This window comes from Hypanus sabinus, chromosome 9, assembly GCF_030144855.1.
Source record: "Hypanus sabinus isolate sHypSab1 chromosome 9, sHypSab1.hap1, whole genome shotgun sequence".
Lineage (NCBI taxonomy): Eukaryota > Metazoa > Chordata > Chondrichthyes > Myliobatiformes > Dasyatidae > Hypanus > Hypanus sabinus.
In genome coordinates, this window is record NC_082714.1 from 70857281 (window position 1) to 70874014 (window position 16734).

Here is a 16734-nt window from a genome sequence, read left to right on the forward strand (position 1 = left end):
GTACCTGTCCAGGTGTCCCTTAAAAGACCCCATAATTTCCGCCTCCATCACTGTCGCCGCAGCCCACTCCACGCACTCACCACCCTCTGCGTAAAAAAACTTACCCCTGACATCTCTGTACCTACTCCCAAGCACCTTAAAACTGTACCCTCTCCTAATAAGGTTAGGCTGAGGAATGGGAGGGGATGTTGGGAGTGGGCGATGGGAAGGCAGTTTGGGGATAGGAGTTAACGATTGTGGTGGGGAAGTGAAAAAGGTGTTGGGGATGAGCGATGGGGAGGGGCTTGGAGTGAGAGAGGGTTTTGGAGCGGGTAAAGGACCTCCTTCCCGTCTCTTTGAGACCTCGCTGGCCGTGAGCGGGAGTCACGTTACGGGGCGGGATGAGAATGGAACAACCCCCACCACCACCTACATACACACACGTCTCCCTCCCTCGGTCCGTCCCAACGGCGCCAAGGCTTGGGCTCAGGCTCGCATTACTCGGGTGGGCTGGGCCGGCGTCCCGGTCCGAGATGGGGGGCGGCTGTGAGCGGGGGCTGCAGATGCTACTGACCACAGCGGGGGCGTTCGCAGCCTTCACCCTGATGACAATCGCCGTGGGCACCGACTACTGGCTGTACTCCCGGGGTGTGTGTCGTAGCAAGGGCGGCGGCGACGACGACAACGACACAGTCCGCAAGAACGAGGAGGTGATGACCCACTCCGGCCTCTGGAGGACCTGCTGCTTAGAAGGTAGGTGGCGGATTAAAGACTCCGAGACCTCCCTCCCCGAACCCACTTCATCCTTCTCCCAAGATCCTGAGACCACTCTCTCTGGGGCTTCCTCCCTACCCACCGCTCCCCGAATCCCTAAACCCTCAGTAACCTTCCGCCCCTTGCCGGGTGCTGGTCCCGGTCTCGGGCGTGGGTCCAAGGGTGAAGTGGGGTTGAGGGAAGGGCAGCCCCGCACTTTCCGTGTCGGGATCGGTTCGTCGGGACTTGAACTTCAAAATGTAGTTGTTTGTATAAAAAGGGTAACGGGAGATAAATCTTGAAACAAAGTAATTCTACCGAAGTGACAGGGTTTACAGTCCCTAACCAGATTTATCCGAGTTAGAATGCTGTAACTGCCCCAGGAGCGAAATCGCTGCCACATGTAACACGAGAAATACATGGCTGCCCGTGTAAAGCAACCCCGGAAACCCAGCTCGCGTTAAAGCACAGCTCATAGTCACTGCGAGCGGGATCGACACGGGAAATACCCCCCAGCTGTAGGGATAACCCGTGCTCTTGGACACAATTCTCTCATTCTTTTAACCTATTCGGCTGAAAAGTACATTAAACACGGGGTTTCTTGTCACAGTCAAATCAGAACACCACAGCATGGGAAACAGGTTTTAAACATTAGACCTGAATACCCCAACAGGAGGATGGCTGAGGCTTACGATGGGGTCACGATGAAAGCAACGTTTTCCTACATGAGCCTACTTCCTTTCACGTGGTCAATAGCCACAGTAAACACCCCAGGTTGACAGGGATCCTGAGGTGATCATACTGCCACTCTTTTCTTTCTTGGTTTCATGGCTATCTGGAGAATAAGAATTTCAGAGTTGTATACTTTGATATTTAATAAACCTATTGGTTCAAATATTGGAACAAATGTGTGTGGAGAGGATCACAGAAATAGATGCAACTGAGAGCAAGCAGAGGTTTGGTCTCCATTAGTCCAGTGTGTCCATAACCCAGGGAGGAACGTTGTCTTGATATATTCAGAACCTGAGTCTTCATTCTCACTTTGAGATAGAATTTCCTGAGATTCACTACCGGTCAGAAATCAAAACTTCTTTTCATGACCAATCTGATTTGGAGGAAGTGTCCCATTGTTCTAGGCAGCCCAGTTGCAGGGAGCATAATTTTTGTCTCAACGCCGATAGATGTTATTCATCTGAATTCCAGGAAAGGATAGATTCTTCAGTGTAATATAACTAAAAAGAAGAGGCCCAAAGCAATTTTTGTCAGTGAGGTTAAATGTTTAAAAGACTTCCAAATTAGGGAAATTCTTTTTTGTCTGTGCTGTCATTAAATTAATCATTTTGAAATGTATCACTTCTACCAGCAAAGGGAACGATTCACTTGGTTAAAAGGAAAATAACTATAATAAAAAAATCAAAAAGATGTATGTGCTGGAAATGTAAAATCAAGCACAATGTTGAAATTTCCTGGGAGATCAGGCCACATCTGTGCAGAGAGAAATATAATTTATGTTTTAGTTCATATAGAACTGAGGAAGTTAGAGAGAAAAGACATTTTGTGGTGCAGAAAAGGAAAGGGTGGAGAGAATGAATGTAACAAAGTGTGGATGACAGAATTTAGTTGGGAGAGAGACACAAGAGACTGGAGATGCTGCAATCTGGAGTTTTGACCTAGAACATCAACCATTGCTCTGCCTCCACAGATGCTGCTAGATCTGCTGAAAACTTCCAGCAGTTTGTTTTTCTGTTAATTGCAGCTGATTTGTCTGGGGGAGATGGAAATAGAAGGAGATAAAGAAGAGGATTTTCATAGAGTTTACAGCAAACCATTCTGCCCAACTGGTTCATGCCACCTGGTCTAGTCCCATTGGCCAGCATTTGGCTTATAACATAATTTTTATACAATCCGTGTCTCTCTTCCAAACACCCTTTACAAGTTGTTGTATCAGTTTCAACCACTTCCACTGGCAGCTCATTCCACATAAATACCACCCTTTGTTGTCTCTCAAGTTGCCCTCTTGCCTTAAACCTGTGCTCCCTTGTTCTTGAGAGGGTGTAAAACGTTACTGGAATTGAGAGATTCAAAATACTAGTTACTAGAAGTATGAAAAAATAGAAAATGCTGGAAATACTGTGGATCATCAGCACCAGTACAGTGGGAAAACAGTTAATATTACAAGTTACCTGTCGATGCAACTGGATTTTTTGATGCAGTCTAGAAAAATTGGTGATGTGAATTGATCTCATGCCTGGGGATGTAAGGTGCTAAGTCAGAAAAGCGTTTGTCAGTAATTGTAGTAATTTTCTATCAGGTTCCATGAAAAGAATGACCTTAGGTAAATAAGGCAGTGTTGCCTTGATTACTGAAAACAATTAGCAGTCACCCGTGTTCTGCAATAAACATATCGCAATGTGTTTCACAGCAATTAATTGTTGCAAGGTAGAAATTGAGGGAACTGATGTAATAAATGCTGAAATATTTCACATAAGGTAACAGGGTATGTGGGATGTCACCTCCTCTGTCCCAATCCCTGTTCTATTACCATAGTAATGTGTGATTTCCTCCCATTTTGAAAGCACTGACTCTGCTCCTTCTCACATGATACTCCTGCTCCTAACTAGTACCTGAGTAAAAATGTTTCTCAGCATGTATCTACAGTCAGTGTTTTAAATATGTGTCTCTTGGTCTGTGCAAATGGGAGAAACCTCCCATGTATACCTTGTCCAAGCAGTACACCGACTCACCATACTTTGCTCTGAGGAAAATGACTCTGCCAGCTAACCATTCTACCGAAATCCCTTGTCCAATAAATCAGGGTACAGCTTGCATAGTAGGGACAGGGATCTGGGAATATAGATCCATAAATTCCTTGAACATGGTGGCATAGGTAGATAGGGTCATAAAGAGAGCTTTTGGCATATTGACTTTCATAAATCAAAGTACTGAGTATAACAGTTGAGATATTACACTGACTTTGTCAAGGCCTAATTTGGAATATTGTGTGCAGTTCTGGTCACCTACCACAGGAAAAATATCAGTAAGATTTAAAGAATGCAGAGAAAATTTACAAGTATGTTGCTGGGACTTGAGGACCTGAGTTATAAGGAAAGGTTGAATAGAAGTTTGGAAAGGTACATGGATAGGAGGAGTATGGAGGGCTGTGGTCAAGTTTGGGTCAATGTGATGGGGCAGAATAACAGTTTGACATGGACCAAATGGGCTGAAGGCTCTGTTTCTGTGCTGCAGTGCTCTATGACAGTCTGCCTCTGTGACTCTAAATTGTGTTTCAGTCATAGTCATAGAACATGGGAGCTGGTACTTTGGCCCAACTCATCCACACTGACCAAGGTGCCTTCCTGAGCTATTTCCACTTAGCTGCATTTGGCCAGTCTCCCCTAAACGTTCCTATCCATGTATCCAGCCAAGTACATTTTAAATGTTGCAATTGTAACACTCTAGCATTTCCTCTGGCAACTCATTCCGTATACCTACCAACCCCTGTTGCACCTCAGGTTCTACTTCAGTCTTTCCTGTCTCACCTTAAATCTGTGCCCTCCAGTCCCTGGCTCCCCTGTCTCTGCGATCTATCTATATCACTCAGGGAAAGGGTCAACACAGCAGACCAGTCAGCACAAAGTCCTTATCACCTCTCTTGATGGGCATTTTAGTTCGAGCTCACATTCTCTCTAACTTGTTAGTATAATTGAGAACCTACTGTGCCCTATGCTCTGTCAGACAACACATTGTAATGTTAACCATTCAGTGGGTGAAATGGTTTTTCTTATGCTGACTTTAATCGCATTCCTTAGCTATTAACTCCCCAACAACTGAAACAATTTTCTTTAAATAACAAAGTTTTACAAAAAAGTCAAAATCTGAAAATACTGGAAGACAGACAATGCTGAAATAAAAGCAGAGCACAATGGAGCATCAGTGGAGAGAAACAGGATCAGAGAGAATCCAAGGAATAGTCTTTGACTTGAAATATTAATTATGTTTCTCTCTCTATAGATGATGCTTGACCTGCTGAATATCTCATGTTCTGCTTTTATTTCAGAATTTAAATGTCTTCATCAAGTTTCTTAACCTTTTCTTAACCTGGAGAATCCCAGCTTCTCCATTTTAACCATGGAGTACTGTAAATGTCATCTGTATCCCCTTTAAAGCTGAGTGCAGTGCTTGAAATTGGACATGGTCTTCAAAACGAGGCTAAACATTTGTTAAAATAGATTCAGTATTACATTCTGGTTAGTTGTTGACTGAAGAATAGCTATGAACACTGTGCAAAACATTTCTGTAAATGGAATCTTCTGTATCCACCAGAGAGCATCTGAGCCTTAACTGAATATCTCAGCAGACAGGCAACAATACCACTCTGAGATTCTCCATTTTGAGACTGAGTAAAGATTGCCACTGAAGAGTTGTTAACTGAAGTTGTTAACTTCTCAGAACTGAGAAGAGGGGGTAGTTATCCTGTGTAGTTCCTTCCTTTATCCAGCCTGGATAGGGGAGGCCAAGAAGCTTCTTTCATGGTGTAAACTTTATGACCCCTTACATGCCACCTGTTCCAGAGTTTGTGTGAATGAGTGTTTCTGCAAAAGGGACAAATTCATTTAAGATGCATGTTGCAGTTACTCCTCCCTCTTTCCCAATGTCACTTGCTTGTCATAGACGAGAGAAAATCTGCAGATGCTGGAAATGCAAGCAATACACGCAAAATGCTGGAGGAACTCAGCAGAACAAGCAGCATCTAAGGAAAAGAGTACACTTGACATTTCAGGCCAAGACCCTTCAGTAGGACTGCTTATTCCCACATCTACTAGAGTGACAATGTTTATCTGCTGGTAGAGCATTTCAGATAGTTGGAAGAGGCTGTAAAATTACCTCATACTGAGCTTTCATTATGGCGACAGGTACAAAATAGGCAGCAGTTTTCCGATCACCATCACGATCAAAGTAATTACTACCAGCCCAGAGCAGTCCTGTTGAAGTGTCTTGGTGTGAAATGTCGACTGTACTCTTTTCCATAGATACTGCCTAACCTGCTGAGTTCTTCCAGCATTTTGTATGTGTTACTTGTCATAGGCTAGTGTTTTTTTTTGTGAAGCTATTTCACTAGTGTTCCAAAGGCAGATTGTTACGTCCTATGGGGCGGAGGGAGGACTGGATTCCAGGCCTGGCTTTGGGTGTTAATTTAAACTACCATCTGAACCCAGCCACCAGTTGTCCCAAACACCTCTGAGTTGGACTGAACAAATGAGTGCTTTCTGTGGAATGAAATTGAGGCAGCTGATCAAAGAGAATTTAAATGTATTTTCCTGTTGAGTTTTGGTCTGTTCCCAGCACCCAGTATATTGCCTGCCCTTGTACTAATTCTGCTCTGGGCTGGTAGTAATTACTTTGATGAAATGGAATGAGACAACGAACAGATGTAGCAGAGGTGGTGATCAGAACACTGCTGCCCATTTTCTACCTGTTGCCATAGTGAAAGCTTAGTATGAGGTCATTTTATAGCCTCTTCCAACTATCTGAAATGCTCTACCAGCAGATAAACATTGTTTCTGAAGTAGATGTGGGAATAAGGGAGAGGTTGATGATGGTCTACATGTCCTTATGGACACATAGATCCCCATATGGTTGTCGGTCTCATGATTGAATTGAAGCGTGGACACTGAGCCAGTGGCTTCACCCTGTGTTCATTCTGAGCTCCTGGGAAACAAAAGCTTTGTTTAATATTGATAATATCTGTAATAAAGGTGTCATGTGGACCTTGGGAGGCAGGGTGCTCAAAGGCTGCACATTTTGCCAAACTTATACAAATATTGTTTGTAACATTGTATTCTTTTCCAAGGGCAAAGGGCTTTTAGTGAACAGAGAGACAGAGTCTTTTCCAATGACAATTCTATGTCAAGGAGACCCAAGCTGTTGTTCTCTTGTGAGAGGTTTAGTAATATATATATATTATTATATATTATATTATTAATATATATATATATATATATATATATTATATTTCAACGTTCAAAGTGCTGAAAATTTGTTACCAAAGTACATATTCCATACGCAACACTCAGATTCATCCTCTTCCAGGTAGGCACAAAACAAAGAAACACATTAGAAACCACTAAACAACCCCACACAGCACCGATACTCAAAAACCCCCAAACAACACAGACAAACACCCCACACAAAAAAGACAGTCAAAGACACCACACGACACAGTAAAAAAAACCCACAACCCAGTCAAAAAACCCCATACAACAGATATTTAAAAAAAACACACTCAGCAAAGACAAAGGCAGTCGAAAAAAACCCCCAGAAAACAGTCAAAGAAATCCCCACACAACACACACAGCACAGTCAAAAAACCCAGACAAGGCTGTCAATAAAAAAAGCACAACAAAGACTGTCAAAAACACCCACAGCACAGTTTAAAAACCCCACACAAGACCACAACTCCCTTAACTTCAGTGTAGCTATGGAAAGGGATAAAATCAGACGAAATGGTAAAGTGCTTAACTGGGGAAGGGCTAACTGTGAAGGGATGAGGCAGGAACTAGCGAGAGTAAATTGGAAACAGATGTTCAAAGGGGAAAGTACAGAAGTAATGTGGGAGAAGTTTAGGGACCACCTGAGCTGGTTTCAGGATAGGTTTGTCCAACTGAGGCAAGGAAAAAAATGGTAGGAAAAGGGAACCGTGGCTGACGAAATATGTGAGGCAACTTGTCAAGAGGAAAAAGGAAGCATATGTTAGATATAGGAAGTAGGAGGGGCTTATGAGAAATATGGGGTAGCCTGGAAGGAGCTAAAGAAAGGGCTTAGGAGAGCTCAAAAGGGGCATGAGAAGGCCTTGGCATGTAGGATTAAGGAGAATCCCAAGGCGTTCTATGCGTATGTGAAGAATAGGAGGATGATGAGAACGAAGGTGGGACCACTAAAGGATAAAGAGGGCCACATGTGCCCGGAAGCGGAGGAGGTTGAGGAGGTCCTGATTGAACACTTTGCTTCAGTATTCACAAGTGAAAAGGATCTTCATCAGGACGAGGTCGAAGTAGAGCAGGCCTGTGTGCTGGACAATGTGGAGATTGAGGAAGAAGTGCTGGATCTTCTTAAAAACATTAAATGCCAGAGGACTGGAGAATGGTATATGTAGTTCTCTTGTTTAAAAAAGGTAATAGGGATAAACCTGGGAACTATAGACTGGTGAGTCTTACTTCGGTGGTATGCAAACTACTAGAAAGGATTCTTAAGGATAGGATCTCTGAGCATTTGGAGAAGTACAGTCTACTCATCGATACTCAACATGGCTTTGTGAAGGGAAGATTGTGCCTCACGAGCCTGATTGAGTTTTTTGAAGAGGTAACAAAAGAAATTGATGAGGGTAGGGCAGTGGATGTGGTCTACATTGACTTTAGCAAGGCATTTGACAAGGTCCCTCATGAGAGACTCATCCAGAAAGTCACGAGGCATGGGATAAGTGGAACCTTGGCTGTTTGGATAAAAAATTAGCTTAAAGGAAGAAAGCAGAGGGTAGTTGTGGAAGGAAAGTATTCTTCCTGGAGATCAGTGACTAGTGGAGTGCAGCAGGGATCTGTCCTGGGACCCCTGCTATTTGTGGATTTTTATAAATAACCTGGATGTAGAGGCGGAAGGATGGGTGAGTAAGTTTGCAGGTGACACTAAGACTGGAGGAGTTGTGGATGGAGCTGCAGATTGTTGAAGGTTACAAGAGGATATAGACAGGCTGCAGAGTTGGGCAGAAAAATGGCAGATGCAGTTCAATCCGGATAAGTGTGAGGTGATGCATTTTGGAAGGACAAACCAGAAGACCGAATACAGGATTAATGGTCAGTTACTTAAGACTGTGAATGAACAAAGGGACATTGGGGTTCAAATCCATACATCCCTCAGGTTGCTGCACAGGTTGATAGGGTAGTTAAGAAGGCCTATGGGATGCTGGGCTTCATTAACAGGGGGATTGTGTTCAATTCTGGTCACCTCATTGTAGAAAGGATGTGGAAGCATGGAGAGGGTGCAGAGGAGATTTACCAGGATGTTGCCTGGATTGGAGAACAAGTCATATGAAGTAAGGTTAGCAGAGCTGGGACTTTTCTCTTTGGAGTGTAGAAGAATGAGAGGGGACTTGATAGAGGTCTACAAGATTATGAGAGGCTTAGATAGGGTGGATAGTCAGTACTTGTTTCCCAGGGCACCAATAACAAACATCCTTAGGGCATATGTACAAAATTAAGGGAGGGAAGTTTAGGGGAGACATCAGGGGTAAGTTTTTTACACAGAGGGTTGTGAGTGCCTGGAATGACTTGCCAGGGATGGTCGTGGAGGCTAAAACATTAGGGGTATTTAAGGCCTCTTAGACAGGCACATGGATGAAAGAAAAATGGAGGGTTATGGGGTAGTGTGGGTTTAGTACTTTTTTTTAAGGATTATATGGGTCGGCACAACATGGGGGGCTGAAAGGATTGTACTGTGCTGTAGTGTTCTATGGTTCTAAGATAGACAGTCAAAAAACCCCACACAACAAAGACAGTCAAAGACACCACATGACACAGTCAAAAAACCCCAATGTCAGTCATAAAAAAACCCACACAACAAAGACAGTTAAAAAAACCACATGCAACAAAGACAGTCATAGTCATGCAACATAGTCAAAAAATCCCAGACAATGGAGAGTGAAACAACCCACACAACAAAGACAGTTTAAAAACCCCACACAACACAGTAAAAAAAAACCCACACAGGACAGGCAGTCCAAAACCCAACACAACAAAGACAGTCAAAAAGACACCACACAACCCAGTAAAAAGAAAAACCATAACAGACAGTCAAAAAAACCCACACAACAAAGACAGTCGGAAAAAACCCCAGAACGCAGTCAAAGAAATCCCCACATAGCCCGGTGAAAAAAAAAACAGACAACACTGTCAATAAAAACACACACAACACAGACATTCAAAAACAAACACAACAAAGACAGTCATAAAAAACCCACAGCACAGTCAAAAATCACAACACAGTGAAAAAACCCAGATGGCAGTCCAAAAAATCTACACACCACAGTCAAAAAACACCACAGCACATTGAAGACCCCCCACACAACATACAGTCAAAACCCCCACACAATATCCAGTCAAAACCCCCGACACAGCACATAGTCCAAAAAACCCCACACAACACAGATAGTCAAAATACCCCACACAAAAAAGATAGCAAAAAACCCTACACACCAGTCAAAAAAATCCCATACAGCACAGACAGTAAAAAAAAACCCCACAGAACACAGTCAAAAAACACCACACAATACATTCGATCAAAAAATTGTCCACACAACACAGTCAAAAATCTACATAACAAAGACAGTTTAAAAAACCCCACACAACAGTCAAAAAACCCACGCTAAAAAGATAGTCAAAAAACCCACACAACAGAATCAAAAAACCTATTCAACAAAGACAATTAAAAAACCACACAACAGTCAAAAAATGCTCACATAACACAGTCCCACACAACCCCACACAATACAGTGACTCAAAAAAACTCACACAACGAAGACAGTCCAAAAAACCCTACACGAGACAGTCAAAAGCCCCACACAACATAGACAACACAGACAGGCGTAAGATCCCATACAGCAAAGACAGTCAAAAAAACCACACAATTTGGACAGTCCAAATAAACCCACACAACCCAGTCAGTCAAAAAAAACCCCACACAAGAAAGATAGTCAAAAAAACAATACATAACACAGTCAAAGAATTCCCCACTCAACAGTCAAAAAACCCCACACTACAAAGACAGTCATAAGAACCCACACAACACAGTCAAAAAATTACACACAACAGAGTGAAAAAAACCACACAGCACAGTCAAAAAACAATACAACAAAGACAGTTAAAGAAACCACTCACAAAATGGCCAAAAAACCCCATGCAACAAAGACAGTCAAAAATACCCACACACAACATATTCGGAAAAACCCCACACAACATAGTCAAAAAAAACCCCTCATGCAACACAGTCGAAAAACCACACACAACAAAGGCGGTCATAAAACCCCACACAGCAAAGACAGTCATAATAACCCACAGAACACAGTCAAATTACCCACAGTCAAAAAACACCACATAAAACAGTCAAAGTATTCCCCACACATCAGTGAAAAAATACCCACACAACAGGGTGAAAACTCCCACACAACACAGTCAAAAAACTCACGCAACAAAGACAGTCAAAATAAACCCACACAACAAAGACAGTCATAAGAACCGACACAACACAGTCAAAAAACACTGCACAACAAAGACAGTTAAAGAAATCACACACAAAACAGTCAAAAAACCCCACAACAAAGACAGTCAAAACCCCCCCACACAACATATACAAAAAAACCCACACAACAAAGGCAGTCAAAAAATCCCACACAGCAAAGAAAGTAATAATAACCCACACAACACAGTCAGAAAACCCTTACACAACACAGTCAAAAACACCCACACAACAAAGGCAGTCAAAAAAACCCTCACACAACACAGTCAAAACACCCTCACACAACACAGTCCAAAACCCCACACTGTGGCAGTCATAAAATCCCACACAGCAAAGACAGTCATAGTAACCGACACAACACAGTCAAAAAGCCCCACAGACACAAAGTATTCCCCACACACCATCAAAAATTACCCATACAACAGTGAAAAATACCACACAACACAGACAAAACACTCACACAACAAAGACAGTCAAAAAAGCACACAAGGACTTAAAGAAAATATAGAAGGAGAAGATCCAATAATTTTTTTTCAAAAATGGATCCCTGAAAAATTGGAAATGGAAGGAGAAACTCTAATTGAAATTGAAAGGGCTCATAGAGCCTTAAGGTCAAGACCTCAAGCTGATCAAAATCCACGATCAATTTTGATAAAAATACTTAAGATACCAAGATAAAGAAAAGATCCTGAAGGCGGCTGCCCAACGTGCCAAAAAGAGCAACGGGCCATTGATGATAACAGGGAAGGCAGTTCTTTTTTATCCTGATATAAGTTATAACCTTTTGAAGAGAAAGAAGGAATTTAACCCAGCGAAAAAAGTTTTATGGGAAAAGGGTTATAAATTTATAATGCGTCACCAAGCAACACTGATAATTTTTTTGGAGGAGGGAAAAAGAAGATTTTTTTACCGATTATCGAGAAGCGGAGGAGTTCGCACAAAAACTTCCAACTACTCACTAATTACACATAGAGATTTCCAAGAGTAATGGATTAAAGATGAAGACAGAGACAGTGAATGGAAGTGTTGGACATTTAAGGATGATACAGGGGAGAAAAGCAAAATTTCAGAAATACTAATTGAAAGTAGTATTTTTTTCTTCTTATTTATATATATATATATATATACTTTTCTATGTTGCGGGGGGGGGGCCGGGGAGCTTTGGATCGATTACTACGGGATTCACATGTGTAATCATGGCAATTACCATGACCCATACAACAGAGGGGGGTAATGTTGTGTTTTTTTTTCACAACATTAGTAGGGGAGTATTTTGTTTTTTTCTTTATATTCTATTTTTCTTCTATCTTTCTGCCTGGATGATCGGTGAGGACACACATAGCAACATGGAGAATTTTAAAAAGATTTCCCAAGATGCCATGAAAGTTGAAAGATTAGGTAATATTATAGATTGGAGTAACATAATTAAAAATAATGACTAATTTACTGTATTTTTAAAGTTTTAATGTTAATGGGCTTAATGGACTGGTGAAAAGAAAAAGAATTTTAACATACATTAAAAAAATGAGGGGTGGAGTTTCAAGATGGCGACGTAAGCATCTGCCTTTTAGGCGCTCTTCACTTCTTCAACTATAATCACCCTTTAATCAAATCTTTTCGAACCTTATCATATGAGTTGATACTTTTGATTAACTTTTTTTTTCTAAAACAATATTTGATTTAATCTTGTCAAACTTAAAATAGCTACAAGCAAGAAATTGTCTAAGGATCCTTTATCCATCGACGCTATTTCTCATCTTCTGGATGCTAAACTTGCAACTCTGGAAAGCAGGCTAGAAAGTAAATTGGAAAGTAAACTGGCAAGTTTGGAAAATAAGCTTACCACGAAAATATCTGAACTCGAAGGAGTTGTTAGATCGCTTGATACTAAGCTTCAATCGCAGGCATCAGATATTCAGCGGCACGAAGATAAGATCACGACTCTTGAAAAATTAATTTGCGAAAAAGTACGTACAATTGATGCGCTGGAGAAGAAGGTACACTCGACTGTTAAAACATTAGATCAGTATAAGTTTAAAATTACTGATCTTGAAAATCGATCTCACAGACAGAATTTGCGAATTATCGGGTTCCCCGAAAAAGTTGAGTCCGGTGATTTAACTGAATTTTTCTCTAAATTATTGTGGGAAATTTTCGGTGCTGAAGGTTTGCATACTAAACCTGTTATCGACCGCGCTCACAGAGTTGCAAGGTTTTCGGCTGCGAGTGGTAAACCACGAGCTGTGATTGTTCGCCTTCATTATCCTCGGGAGAAAGAGCTTTTAATTCGATTAGCTTGTAAAAAAGGTATGATTTCTCACAATAACAACACATTTTGAATTGTTGAGGATTATTCATTCGAAGTAATGAGAGCGAGAATCGCTTTTAAGCCAGTGATGGCAGAGATTCATTCGATTGGACTTAAACAAGCTTTAAGATTCCCAGCGAGTCTTAGAATTACGTTGAACGACAACAGTCAGCAATTTTTTAATACTCCGGAAGAAGCGAAGAAATTCGTTGAAGAATATCGATCTTCTAGTGCAAGTTGAACTATGTGTTATGCTGAAAATTTTTTGGAGAGAATATGCCATTTCATTTTAAGTTTTAACCTATGAAGGTGGGTTATAACTTCTTATCCTGATCTACGGGTCTGGTTTCTTTTTTTTACTATCACCATCGTTTATAGATGCTCTTTTAATTTTTTATAATATCTCTTTTTTTTATTACTCTTTTTTCTGTTTCGGATATACACGTTTATATTTTGTAATAAGGATTTACTTTTTTTAAGATGTTGTTTATTCTTCCCATAAGTCTTTGCTTTTGAAACGTCATTTTTCTTGTATTTGAACATGGAATTTTTTTTTAAAGGTATATTACACTTTCAAATTTTAATGTTTATACTTTTTTTTATTAATGATCATTTGTTTTATTATATTATTTTTTCATTCTGATTGATATACATTTTCTCTTTGCAACCCTATATTTAAATCTGGGTGTTATATAGTTTTTTTAAAATCTTTTCATGGAGCTGCCATCTTGAAATGGGGTTAATATTAGTGTTAGTTTATGCGCCTGCCGCTTGGCTTTCTTTTGAGGGGTGGGGGGAGGGGTAGGGATCTTTTTTCACGCTTTTGCTTTTTATTTTTTTGCTTTTAGTTCATAGGCCGACTTTAAATTATTAATATTGGTGAGGTGTCATGTTCTCCGGTTGCTCCTGTACCATTTTTCCTTCTTCCTGAATTATGGGTTATGTGTTTTTTTCAACCTTTCATGGTATATACCGGGGGTCGGCAACCCGCGGCTCCGGAGCCACATGTGGCTCTTTTACGTCTGTGCTGCGGCTCCCTGTTGCTTTGGGAAATAATTGGTCAGTATTTAATTAAAATGTATTTTATGTTAGTTTGTTAGTTTTTGAAATGTAATTCTAAATTTGAAGATTATGGTGATCTTGTACAATCTAAATAAGACGTTGTGGCGACCCATTTCCTGACACATCCGAACCGGCTCACAATTAGCCAGCGTTCAGGCTAAGGGAGATAGCCTACGGGGGTTTGTGAGTACGTGTCTTTTGCAGCATCCGCGCCCATGGGGGGCGGGTTGAGGGAGGCTTAAAAGCAAGGCTGTTTAGTTCGAATAAAGCTATCTTTGACTGCAGTTTACTGACTGCGTGTAGCACACTGCTACAACGTGTTTTTATCGCTGGCTGTCCAGAGGGGAGGTGCTGAAACGCTTTGTCGCGTGTCTGGAAGAAGTGAAAACTTTCCTGGGCAGCAAAGGGCTCACCTTTCCTGAGCTGGAACAGCCAGAGTGGCTGGAAAAGCTACACTTCATGGTAGACATGACAGCGCACCTGAACACGCTGAACACAACTCTTCAGGGGTAAGGACGTACAGCCCTACACATGTTGGAGGATGTTTTGGCATTCGAGCGCAAGTTGACAGTGCTTGCCAGAGATTTACAGAAAGGCACATTGTCTCACTTCCCCAATTTGAGAGAGTTCAAACAAGGTCACGACATGATAAATTCGGAGTATTTACATTCTGCAATCATCGCAATGCAAACATCGTTTGGGAAATGCTTCTGTGAGTTCAGAGAGGAAAAAAACACATTATCCTTCCCGGTCACTCCCCTAAGCATCGATCCATCCCTACTGAATACGACTGCATTGTCAGGTGTGACCAAGTATGATAAATATTTTAATTGCCTATTATTTTACGTATATTCATATGTTTTCATTGTTCAGTGAAATAGTCCTTTTATTTTTCAGGTTGACAGCTGGCTGACGTTATTTTTGGTTTGCTGCTGGCGGCAAATTTAAGTTTGGCGTTTTTCATAAATACAAGAAGGACTCAAATAGACGTTGAGTATTTTACTTAAAAGTAACCTTCAACCCAACGTCTTTTTTTCGGAGTTCAAAATGTTTTTGTTGCATGCAGAAATGTAATTTCGTTTTCTCTGCAGGAGTTCATCAATTTCATAAATGCAACACATTATAGTTTGTTTATACATAGCATAAAGGCAAAACAAAACGTATGCAGTGTTATTTCATTTTAAATGTCAAACGGGTTTTGCGGCTCCCAGTGTTTTCTTTTCTGTGGGAAACGGGTCCAAGTGGCTCTTTCAGTGGTAAAGGTTGCTGACCCCTGGTATATACAATTAATATTAGCATGATGGATAAGTCTATTAATTTTATTTCTTGGAATACTAATGGTTTAAATCATCCGATTAAACGTAAAAAAATATTTAAAGTATTCCATAGACTAAATGCTAATATTATCTTTGTACAGGAGACCCATATTAGGAGGGAGGATAATCAACGCTTTTTTAGGTTCTGGAAGGGTCAACAATTTCATTCGAATTGGACTTAAACAAGCTTTAAGATTCGCAGTGAGTCCCAGTAAAATTAGGGGTGTGTCTATTTTTATAGACCCCTCAATCTCGTTTATACATCATGAAATTATATCTGATCCACAGGGCAGATTTTTGTTGATTACTGGTTCACTTTTTAACCGAAAAGTGGCTTTAGTTAATATTTACGCTCCAAATTTTGACTGCCCTGAATTTTTTAAACGTTTATTTACTACCCTTCCTAATCTAAATGAATATATGTTGATAATGGGTGGAGATTTCAATTGTTGTTTGAATCCTTTGATGGATAGATCTAAACCTATTCAAACTCTTCCGAATAGATCAGCTTTACTTATTAACTCTTTTATGGTCGATTCAGGAATTACTGAAATATGGTGGTTTTTGAACCCTAAAGGTAAAGAATTTTCATTTTTTTCACATGTATATCATAGTTATTCTAGAATTGATTAGTTTCTTATTGATCATTGTTTATTAGCAGATGTTATTGACTGTAATTATGATTCTATTGCTATTTCGGATCATGCACCTTTGAAGTTATCTATCAAGATTTTGGACTCTTTCATTAATACTAGATCTTGGAGACTCAACGCTACTTTGTTTCAAGATCCAGAGTTTATTACCTTCATAAAACAGCAAATTGACTTATTTTTTTCAACAAACTATGCTGAAGAAATTGACAGAGGAATACTTTGGGACTCTTTTAAGGCTTTTATTCGTGGACAAATTATCTCAGATTCTGCTGGTAAAAGAAAACAAAGATATTTAGATATAGCTTTATTGGTGGATAAAATTAAAGAAATTGATAAGATTTATTCCGTTACTCCTACCAAGGAACTTTATAAGAAGAGA

General features: G+C 40.6%; 1 protein-coding gene across 1 annotated transcript in view; it reads left to right on the forward strand.

Annotated features, from left to right (window-relative positions):
• Positions 1-380: 380 nt before the first annotated feature.
• Positions 381-16734, forward strand: part of LOC132399480 (voltage-dependent calcium channel gamma-3 subunit-like) — a 116230-nt gene continuing 99876 nt past the window's right edge. Inside the window, exon 1 of the mRNA XM_059979898.1 lies at positions 381-732. Coding sequence (XP_059835881.1) covers positions 381-732 — 352 coding nt within the window. The remainder of the gene's footprint in view (positions 733-16734) is intronic.